This window comes from Malus domestica, chromosome 05, assembly GCF_042453785.1.
Source record: "Malus domestica chromosome 05, GDT2T_hap1".
NCBI classification, from domain to species: domain Eukaryota; kingdom Viridiplantae; phylum Streptophyta; class Magnoliopsida; order Rosales; family Rosaceae; genus Malus; species Malus domestica.
In genome coordinates this window covers 7132006-7142866 of record NC_091665.1, presented here as the reverse complement: position 1 = coordinate 7142866, position 10861 = coordinate 7132006, and the positions used below count along the sequence as shown (strand labels likewise).

At 36.1% G+C, this 10861-nt stretch overlaps 1 protein-coding gene across 10 annotated transcripts; it reads right to left on the bottom strand.

The window, feature by feature from the left end:
• Nucleotides 1-308: 308 nt before the first annotated feature.
• LOC103443891 (protein PSK SIMULATOR 1) lies at nucleotides 309-9911 on the bottom strand. Of its 10 annotated transcripts, none has more exons than XM_029101930.2 (14): nucleotides 9520-9911; nucleotides 9252-9352; nucleotides 8691-9121; nucleotides 5614-5939; nucleotides 5374-5466; nucleotides 5181-5271; nucleotides 4194-4287; nucleotides 3440-3537; nucleotides 2881-2950; nucleotides 2406-2509; nucleotides 1614-1730; nucleotides 1394-1470; nucleotides 1177-1221; nucleotides 309-1095 (listed from the first exon to the last, which is right to left on the bottom strand). In XM_029101930.2, exons 3-14 carry the CDS (start codon nucleotides 9045-9047, stop codon nucleotides 579-581), a joined length of 1989 nt encoding a protein of 662 aa, XP_028957763.1. In that variant the 5' UTR covers nucleotides 9048-9121; nucleotides 9252-9352; nucleotides 9520-9911; the 3' UTR covers nucleotides 309-578. The 10 variants fall into 10 exon arrangements, with proteins under 10 accessions (XP_028957763.1, XP_070678276.1, XP_070678277.1 ...); XM_070822175.1 differs by having other exon boundaries at nucleotides 8691-8776; nucleotides 9520-9854; XM_070822176.1 differs by having other exon boundaries at nucleotides 8691-8776; nucleotides 9252-9297; nucleotides 9520-9805.
• Between the last annotated feature and the right edge of the window lie 950 nt (nucleotides 9912-10861).

Sequence of the window (10861 nt, the reverse complement as noted above, 5' to 3'; positions counted from 1 at the left end):
ACCCAAACTTGAAAAACATAAAATTTAATTAACCCTGTTGTAGGCCTATTTGACTGAACTGTATTTAGAACTAGAGAGGGAGAGAGGCCGGCAGTAAGAGAGAGAAGAGAAATTTAATTGTAAGGTGTATGTTGTATCATCCCATTATGCCTTTATTTATAGTAGTAGTAAGATTACGACTCTAATATGATAATAACTACAGGAATATTCTAAAATATCCCCAGACACACTAGGATTTACACATTCACATTCTTATTCTAAACATGACTGCAACAAACCCTTTATTATTAGTATAGTATTGGAGAGAATGGGAGAAGCATGAACTTTGGATTATTAATTGAATATTCTGTACATATTAGCCACTAAGGAAAGCTATAAACCAGCATCCTTTCCATCTACAGAAATTTAACCTACATTGAGCAAAATACATTTCTCACCCTACATTTTGACACCCAAAACGGCAATGACTTCTCTCTTTTCTCAGCTTCTATGCTCGCTAACGTAACATCACCCTCGCCACAATATAGAGCACCCGACAAGGACAGTCGCCATACACAATAACCCCTTCGCAAGTGTATTCAAATACTTCGAATTGTGTCCACTCGATCAATGACATCCAGTGATTTGCTCCGGTTGAAATCAAAGTCAATGATAGGAACGGAGGATGGCCTCCTTATTGGAAATGGATCCTTCCGACGTTCATTTGTTGGGGAGTGGTTACTACTCTTGCTCAGCCTATTATGCTTGCTGAACCTGGTCCTTGCAGTGTCAAATTCCTGACTCTTACTAATCCCCGGCGTCAGTTTTCTCTTGCTTACATATCGAAGCATTTCTTGATCTTCAACTGTTAATATGGGTGATGGACAGTTGGTTTTGCTTACGCATAACTGAGTTGCCTTCTGGTTGGGGGAGCAGAGAGGGGATTTAACAGGAGATCTAATTCCACCGTTTCCAACCCTCGTTTGGTTGACGAGATGGTGAAGCCACACCACCAGTTCAAGAATGTAAGACTCGGTTCTTTTTTTATCGGCATGGTGCAGTGTCTCAATCCTCAGCAAGTCAGTTTGACCAGCAGATTTTCGGTTCATCTCAGACCTAAAGAATTGCAACTAATAAAATTAGGAAAATATCAGGGATCATAAGTAAATGGAAAGACACCTGCAATTAAGAACTCACCCAGTGTTTGCCCATTCTCCAACCCAACCAAAGCCATGATGAGCTCTACATAAAACCACATTGCAAAAAGTGATCAGTAAACAAAACTGAAGGAAAATGTGACATAGTTGTGAAATATTACATCGTCATAAATGAAGAATGTGGACACCAAAAAAATTGGATAATATGTTAATCACTCCAGTTAAGAGGGATAAAAGAAAAACTAATGAAGCATTACTTGGTTGTTTTAGTGGCAATGGGAACCAGCCACTGCAATGTTGTCTCCATTTCAGCTTTAATTTCAGCGATTGTATGCTGCGAAAAGAAAAAAAGCATTTGAAAATTAGTTTTAGGTTAATACATTCATGGGCAAACAACTATGAGCTTACTTTGAAGTAGTAAAATACAATTTAGGCGAGTTGTTAATAATTCCACTCATTAAATAAAACTATAGACACCTCTTCCTTAAACTGAAATGACTGTAGTTTTGAGCGCAAAGCTGACTTCACGTCAGGTGGGAGCCCCTGATATAAAGTATCCCGAGTGTTTGAAGGCACAGAACTTGATCGAGACACCTGGTTACATTCAAACTCAGAGGTCATGGCCCAAGTGATTTGATATAAAGCATAAAATTTGATTGAAGGGAAGAATGATTATTATGGGAAACTTCCCGACATAGACCAGATAACTACTATAACCTGCTATTTGCTAGTTATGGTATTCACAACTGAAGAAAAGCTAATAAACATACATTGTCCGAACATCCTATATTTATGGAATCCAACTGACAGAAATCAGAACCCAATACTTTAGCACCACGCTTGAAATCCCCCAGGCATAGGACTGCTCATTAAAAAAGAAGTCTAGAGGTAGCAAAAACTTTTAAAAGAACAGTACAGAGAGACAGAGACAGACAGAGACAGACAGAGACAGAAAGATTTTGGCACTTAAGAGGTTGCATAAACCCACAAGAATATGGAATTGACCTGAATACAACCCTCACAGTCAAAGGTTGGTTGCTCCAACTAAAGAATGAGAGGTTATAACCCCGGAATAAACACATCTCAAGTCTAAAATGGTATTGAAACTCAAAACCTGCTAGGTTACAGTAAAAAAAAAATTGTATTTTCACCACCGTAATAAGTAGTTCACTGATGATATCACATACTTGTTTACACTGAATTAAAAGGATAGAAAAAATATTATCACAAAGGTTGAAAATTTCAGAAATGAATATAACATCAACTCACAAGAACATCAATTTGACTGATGATATTTGCATAATGCAACGCAAGACCAGCAGAACCCAACTTTTTGTGATTGTTCCGAGAACCTTTCACAGGTTTATCAGTATCTGCAAGACCACAAAAATCACACAAAGTCACTTAACAATTGAACACAATGAACAACTTCTACATAATTGTTATGCACTAGTGAATATTACAAGAGATGTTAGCTTTCATTTTGGAGATGTTATCTTTTACCAGATTGGAGTGTTTCCAATACCATCCCATATATCTATTACACTTGAACTTTATATTAATTCAACAATGCCAACTTTCTAGCAGTCGAATGCAAATTTGTTTTGCAAGTATTAGATTTAATCAAAAACAAGAAACAGCCATTATCTTTCTCAGCATCATGTCCTTCCTGCTTTCCCAGCAGACTCCAAGCAGACTTAAAATACCAATATCATATATTACATCAAAAACTTTTGAGGCACACCTGCATTTCCAAATGCTTCATGAATCTCCATATGCAAGAAATGAACAACGTCGGCAAGTTTCTCCATGACCTGTAAGTATGTGATATTAGGATGATTGTAGAACTTCAAGGGCAATTCTATTTGCACAGTGCACCGTTCAACAACCCAGAACTTAATTTAAAAAGCATAAGACAGAATTCACACATCCTATATATTCTCAAGACATCATAATACAAAAGCAATCTTTTTATTTCTTCGAAACCAAATAAAAGTAAAGGATCCCTCCCCATTGCTGCCCATGTTTGTTATCTTTTTCCTAAATTAAGAAACTTTTTTTTTCTTTTCCTCAAGTGGTTTAGGCTTTAGTGTGTTTTTATGAAATCCTTTCTAGAAATTAGGAAGAAGGGTACTTTAAAATAAATGGGTGCATTGAGAAGTTCTCTAGCTGCAAATTGAAGCTTCCAAAGTTGTATTAGGTGACTAAGAAATATATACCACCCATTTTAATCAACAGAAAAGTTATTTTCAGTAGCACCTAGACCTAGGTGAGATACACAATTAGAAATACTGACTTGCTACCTCTTCCAAAATTCGGGACCAAAGTGATTTTTTCTTCAAACTTCTCACATGCTTCCTTTGACTTTTCAACTCTGCTCTCAAGATTGCAAGGCTATCTCCTACACGGAACAAGAATATACAAGCACAAAAACCAACTTTACTTTCAAGTAATTGTGATCATTTCATTGCAAACAAAACAATAAATTGAAAGAAATCAAAATTTCAAAAGCGTGGAAGGTTTTGTAGGACACATTTATTGAAGCCAACCACCAGTATTATAGATTTATTGGCTTAGACCAACAAAGGAAAAACATTTGAGTGCCCAGGCGTGGCATTATAAAGGTACAAACAAAGAAAAACATCAGGAAATACCAAAACAGTAACAATTAAATAATTACATAAGGAACAAACTTCAGAACAAGTACTCGCATGGTATCATTATTAGATATGAGAACTGCCGAAATAGACCATGGAAAAATCTACAGTTCCACACACACAGAAACATATGGAAAGGATATTGATGCGCTCTCAACTCAATACAAAGTGAAATGTAATCTTTTCTATATGACACTCAGACATCAACTGGAAAAATAAAAGCTGGATAATGTTACCCAAAAAAAAAGATGGATAAATACAAAAGGACACTCTGTCGTCAAATGAAAAAAAAAAAAAACTGGAGAAATACAAAATAGAATAACTATATTTATCTACAAGACCAAAATATGGAGATAAATTTTCATATGACATTGTAAAGGAAATACAAGATGCAAGTTACCTCTTTGGGTAGTACTTGAGTTGTCTTCCTCTTGAAGCTTACGCCGATAATCTTGTTCAAATCTGTCCAAGGCATGTAACTCATGATATAATTCCTGTAACCAAGAAAAAGGTTTGCTTTTGCTCAGTAAGGAACAACATATGTCCAGCAGTTGCAGTAACATTTTTTAACAAAACCAATGCTTGTTTATAAAATTTGAAGTTATATAATAATTCTGCAACACTAAAGAAAGCTAAATCCTAAATGCAGAAGAGCTAAATTTAATGTCTTGATTGAAAGCCCTTCAACTGAATAAGAACTACAAGGAAGCTCAACAACGTTTTGAGTCATTAACTGTAATCTTCATAGGGATAGATGATTTACCAAACATTTGGCACTTCAAGCAACAAAACCTATTATACTTGGAATACAGCTGACAGAATATAAAAATAAGAAAACTTATTTACTTTTAACGCTATAGAAACAAAGAAACGAGGAGAAACAGCCTCTTCGGTCCATAATACCATGAAGCATATTGGTTCAGTTTCATTTCATATCCTAGTTATAGAATTCAACCATATCAGCCATGAAAGCACATAGCTTGAGGAGGGAACCTCGTTCAAGATAACTAAAAACAATGATTTAAAACTAATCCAATGATATTCTTATGCCAATGATGTTTCACAGTGGAAAGGAGATATAAAAATTAAATACACTATTATTTTCTCTTTAACACGGTGCATGGTGTTACAGAAATTTCTAAGGTAAGTCACTAATGGACACAATTGCTACCAGAGGTTGCATTATTTGGGAGTTTTAACGAAACACTCCCGGTACTGTTCACTTTTAACGAAAAACCACATTTTTACCTTCCCCTGGTACTATTTTTTTTTTTTTTTTTCCAAATTCCCTGGTACTATTCACTACACATTTATTTGTCCTTTTTCATTAAAACTAAGGTTTTTTTTGGACTTTTCATTAGTTTTCCTTTTTTATACGTGTACTTACAGCTGTATTTAGAACTAACGTCATCAATTGCTGCATCACTGTCTCTGCATCTTCCTGCAATTGCCTCTGCGGTGTGATTTCTGAACCCAACCTAACATTTGGGAGATAGCACAGGTGGCAGTGTCACAACATCATCTATGGAGTTAAACAGAAACAGACATGAGAAAAATATCAAATTTCTTTATAGGTTTACTTTTCAAAATATCGATCCAGATTATGCCACTGAGGATTTTTACAACGATTTCCAAAACGCACCACTTCTCCCAAGAAAACTTTGAGCTCTTCTCTGCCAGAATTTTACCACAAAATTATTAATTCTCCAACATTCATATACAATTATTTAAGACATAAACACCACATGTTGAGAAACAAAAATGATTATAGCTTGTTCTGATTATTCAGAAAATTATATATGGGATTTTCAAATATCAACCTCTTGTCAGCCGCAGCAATTCTCAGGAGTTCATCCATATCTCTTGATATCAAATTCTGTACCCCTTCTGATGGAAGCACCACCTCTTTTAAATGTTTGATGTTATCCTTAGAAAGGGACTGCATTAAATTTGAACCCTTGACAATTGTATTTGCAACTTCAAAAGCCAAAATTGAAATTTTATTCCCTTTTGTTGTCACCCCTGAGGTAAAACCACTGCTTGGATTCAAATTTGTCATGCTACTACCAAGGGTGTCCAATACTTCCACTGCCTTCCCAAGGCCAGCAGTACCAGCCCTGCCCAAAAGTGAGCTCACTTCTGATACCTATAACAAAAGAAGAATTAAATAAACAAATAACCAAAAACGGTTATATCTATTCAACCACAAAGCAGTAGAATTTTCTTCAGTCACTTCAATATCTATTTTAAAAACCAACTATCATATGTCCTGAAACAAAAGACAAATATAAGATAAACAGGAAAAATTAAGTACAAGTGAACAGGGAAAATATGGGATAAACTGATAAATTCCATCAGACTACATGCATAGTGTAATTACAAGCTCAATCATAATTTATGCAGTCTCTGCACCGCTTTGTACATGCTGAATCATGGAGAACCCCAAGTATAGAAGACATAAGTGAGCTTCTGAAATAGCAACAAATTTATGGTTTAACCATGTTTTGAACAACAAACTTGAGAAAGCAATAGAAGAGAAACTTGAAAATCATCCACAATCCAATGATTGAAACTGCATATTTTAGGTCCCTTTAAAGGATTACCCACTTTAAAATTCAGCAGACAAAAAATCATTTAACCATTTTGATATTCACCATCATCATCATTTCAGATTATTGGAAACATTCTGTTTGTCTTTTAATATGATCATAATTAGGAGACTAGATGATATTGGATTCAAATAATTTTTACAAGGTGTTTTTACAGCATTCTACATTGTTGGGTTTCTTCCTTTCTTTTCTTACAAAAGAGGACATCCACTTTACAGAATTGTCACACACACACACACACACACACACAAATATATATATATATATATATATTAAACAGAAACTTTCCTGAGACCATTAGGCCTTTTTAAAGTTCTAGATATGCCACCTCTTCTCTTCCGGTTGTCCAAAGATGTATCATTATTCGAATGTCACATGGTCGCTTGAACAATGCTCCAATTGGTGCCTCCATTTTGACAAGTTAATGACTTTAGAATGTAGAAACATTTGGGTCTAAGGTCTTAGGTTTCAACTGTCAGATATTACACTCCAAAAAAGCAAGTTTTGACCACAAAAACAATATGCATTTGAAACAACCCAGTAGGATCTTCGAATGAGGTGGTATCTGGAGTATAACTCGTCCAAACATGTGTTTAAGAATTTTCAAGTGAGGATGCTCTCACCATAATTAAGGAATGCAAGCATCCTTCACAGCGCACCGTGCAATGCAATTCTTAATGATTGGAACCATCTTTATTTTAGGTGCTTCAAGGGTCATCCATGTAAAATATAGCTAAACCTGTTAGGTAATCTAAATTGTGAAGACAAACAAAATATGCCCAACAAACTGAAATGACAGCGATGGTAAGTGGAACATCATTCTGTGAAGCTCTTGATCTCTGTATAACAGACCTCCAATCGGGAAAGATAAAAACAATGGGAATTCCTCAAATTCGGGAGATTGAAACCCACAAAATTCCAAATTTCGATTCTATTTCACAAAGCCTCCATCCTCTCTCCTTATCTGTCAAAAAACCTTCTACTTATCTGCATTCACACTACTCAAGACACGGCCTTTGCTCAACACCTCCATAAAACTACAACCCTTATCCTTTCCCCAACAGCCTGTACTAGTGTACTTCTTCTCACTAAATAAATGTGTCACAAGATACTGGAATAGCCTAGCTCAAATCAGCGTCTTTATATACTTCCTTCCCTACTTTCTAATAATGTGCTTTGAATATTTGTTCAACAAAAGACACTCTAGAGAAAGCCCTGATTATTTACTTAAGTTGTAAAGGGTTTTTCCTCTATGAATGGTTATCAAGCGAAAATTATAGGGAAACTAATTTCTGCTCTGCGTGGAGAAGTATCTAGATCTTGAATTGCAATGACAGTTTATCACATTCTAATTTGCAATGGTAAGATTAGATAAGTTTTCTTACCGTTGGGGTTTTGGGATGGATAAGTTTTCTTCATGAGTAATCCATCTTCAACCTCCAAGTTGGATACATTTTTTTTTTTTGTTTTTTCATTCAACGTGCCCTGAAAATGGTGTTTATCTTTTCAATCCAATCCTCTACGCCAAAATTAGGCCTGTGTTACTTGGGAATGACAGGATGAGCATCTATGGAAACGAGTGGTGAAAGAGAATCAGACAAGTGGAGTTTAATGCGTCTCTCCATGCTTTAAATTAATGTACAGTTGTCTTTCTAATTTTTTTGAGTAAGAATGCTTTCTAAGAACCGTGTGAAATAAGTAACCATGTCATTTAGGCATACAACTTGAAAATAGAACAGGAAAAGGCTAAAATCATTTACCACTATTTCTCACCGCTGTAGCGAGAAGGTTGGAAGGTTTTCCTCCTTACCACTGCCTCACTTAAATATCTAACTGTGGAAAGAAAATTCCTGCTTTAAGTACTTCACTTCTATTATCATTTTCAATCAACTGCCTCAATCGAAACGAAGTGTAGGAAATAGACGGACAAACTTTTCTCTCCCCAAAGAAAAGGGTCCCAACAACTATAATCCACAATCAACATGAGGCCTTCTAGTCCAAGTTTCACACTAATATTTCTATGTCAAACCTGATTAAAGGTCAACTTAGCACACAATAACTCATAAACTGGCGTCTTTGAACAGCTTGTCACCCTCATTCTGATGACTTCACTTTTAGAGTAACAGTTCCATCCCACCCACCACGGAACGGTTTTGTGGTTCCAAAGGGTATAGAAACCAAAATGTGCATCCAGTAACCATTCATACCGCAATTTTAAATTATTCATTCCAACACAACATAGGCAAGAAGAAAAGGACTAAAAACTAACATATCAAAGTCAGGATTACCTTTGCCACAGCCTGCTTAGACTTGGTAGATCTAGTTTTGTGTGATAAGGTTCTCGACAAGTGAGGAATCCCGTCGTTGACATCATCTGTAATGAGCCCATAAGGAACCATATTATTTGTCTCTGGCAAGGTAAATGGGTCTCGCAATTGTTTATCCACGCCTTCACTAACTGGGGATGGAGTCAAATTGGAATTTACTTCCGGAGGCTGACCACGAGACCCATTACCAGGATGGCCATTAGCAGTGGGAATGCCTCCACTGGAGGCATTACTTGCATTGACATTGTCTACAGTGGATCTCCTCGTCTTGGAGCACATCCCACCCATTGTGTTGATAAGCCACAAAGTATATTTCATACAAAATCCAAAGACAAGAACTTGAAGCCTTTTCAAAAGTTAAAGCCAACCCGACTCCAGACAACTATTGCTATCTATAAGAAGCTCAAGATTGAAGCAACCAGTGGCGAAATCAGAATCATCCTCAACGAGTTACAAAACAAGAATGACAACACCAAAGCTGTGAAATAAGTAATACAGATATCCGGGTTCAATATGGATTACCTGATCACTGTTGGAGTTCCAGTCCATCAACTCTGGATCACAGAAGCTGGAAATCAAGAAATTAACCAAAACCCACCATAAAACTACAATGAGGATGAAATCTGCAAAGCATAGAAAAAACCCACATCCACAAATTAGATAAATTACATAACTTGAGATTTTACAAACAGGTACAAGGCAAACCAAGCAACAATAGTTAGAAATTGTACAAGTTAGAGAGAGAGAGAGAGAGAGAGAGAGAGAGAGAGAAGAGGGGGAGGGGACTTACAGTTGATCCGTGAGAAAATGGAATATTTTTCAATAGGTTCAGAAACAAAGATGGTGATGATGGCAGTGATGGTGATAGGAAGGGAAAGATAAGTTATTTTTTCCTTTTTTTTCAGTATATGCAAAGAGAGCTAAGAAACTAAGGAGAGAAGAGGGAGAATTGCCAAAAAAAAAAAAAAGAGGAAAAATAAGAAACACCCAACAAAGAGCAAAGCAGCAGTGAGTGAGAGGCAGTTTTTGCACTCTAAGCCTCTCTCTCTCTTCCCCTTTTTCTCTCTCTAGGTTTGCTCAGTGGACTGGAGGCTCTGGGCCTGGCACAAGCAGTCTCTTTCTTTCCAGTCTGAGGAGAGAGAGGAGAAGGCAGTCAAAACGCAAAGTCACCCAACCGGCCACTGCTAATTAAACATTAACACCAGTTTAACACGTATTCTTATGTATTTTGCTAATTAACTGTTAGAGATGATCATTATCAAGAAAAGACGTCAAAATGAAATCATGAAAATTTTGCAGCCGAAAAAAAGAAGAAAATTAACCAGTAATTTTCACCTGAAAAATCATTAGCATTTGACAAAGAACAAAAGATTCTAACAATTCTGATTCCCTTGCACCCACCCTTTTACCTAAGTTATTCCCTTTAACCCAATTACTCGTACCATACGAGATGTGTCTATGAATGTGTAAACGCCACATCAATTAAACATTCTATTTTATCGAGTATTATTATTATCTCGTTAAGTGTTGATTGAATGTATGAAAGTGTTGATTGAATGTATGATGGGGTGTTAAAATGTTGTACAAATACGTGGTAAGTCAACTTCTAAATATATTACCCACCTTTTTCTAATATGTCCCAAATTTCTTCTCTTAAATTTTTTTTGAGTGATGATAGACCCATCTCATTATCTTATTTCTACATCCACATTATAATTTCACCTACCATAAAAATTAAAAAAAATATTATTTCTCCACCCACCATTATTCTTAAAATAACCTCTAATGTCTAATTTTTTAAAAGAATAATATTAATATGTTTTTTTTTTTAACTTCATGCTTCCTTAATTGCCACTACCCTAGCCACACCTGAACCTCCTCCCACCCCCATCAAAAACCAAAACCTTTGACCCAGCTTGGCGGCATCTCCTTTGGAAAGATAGAGAAACCAAAGGGGAAGGAAGAGAGAAGTACATGAGGAGTTTTCCGATACAAAGGCATATTGCTACAAATCGATTTATAACAATTGGAATTGGGTCTTCTTCGATTTTAAAATATGGATTGTCGTCATTGTTCGTTAATGAGGAAAAGGAGGAGAGGATGGAGGCGGTCGTACCAAAATTGAAAGGGAA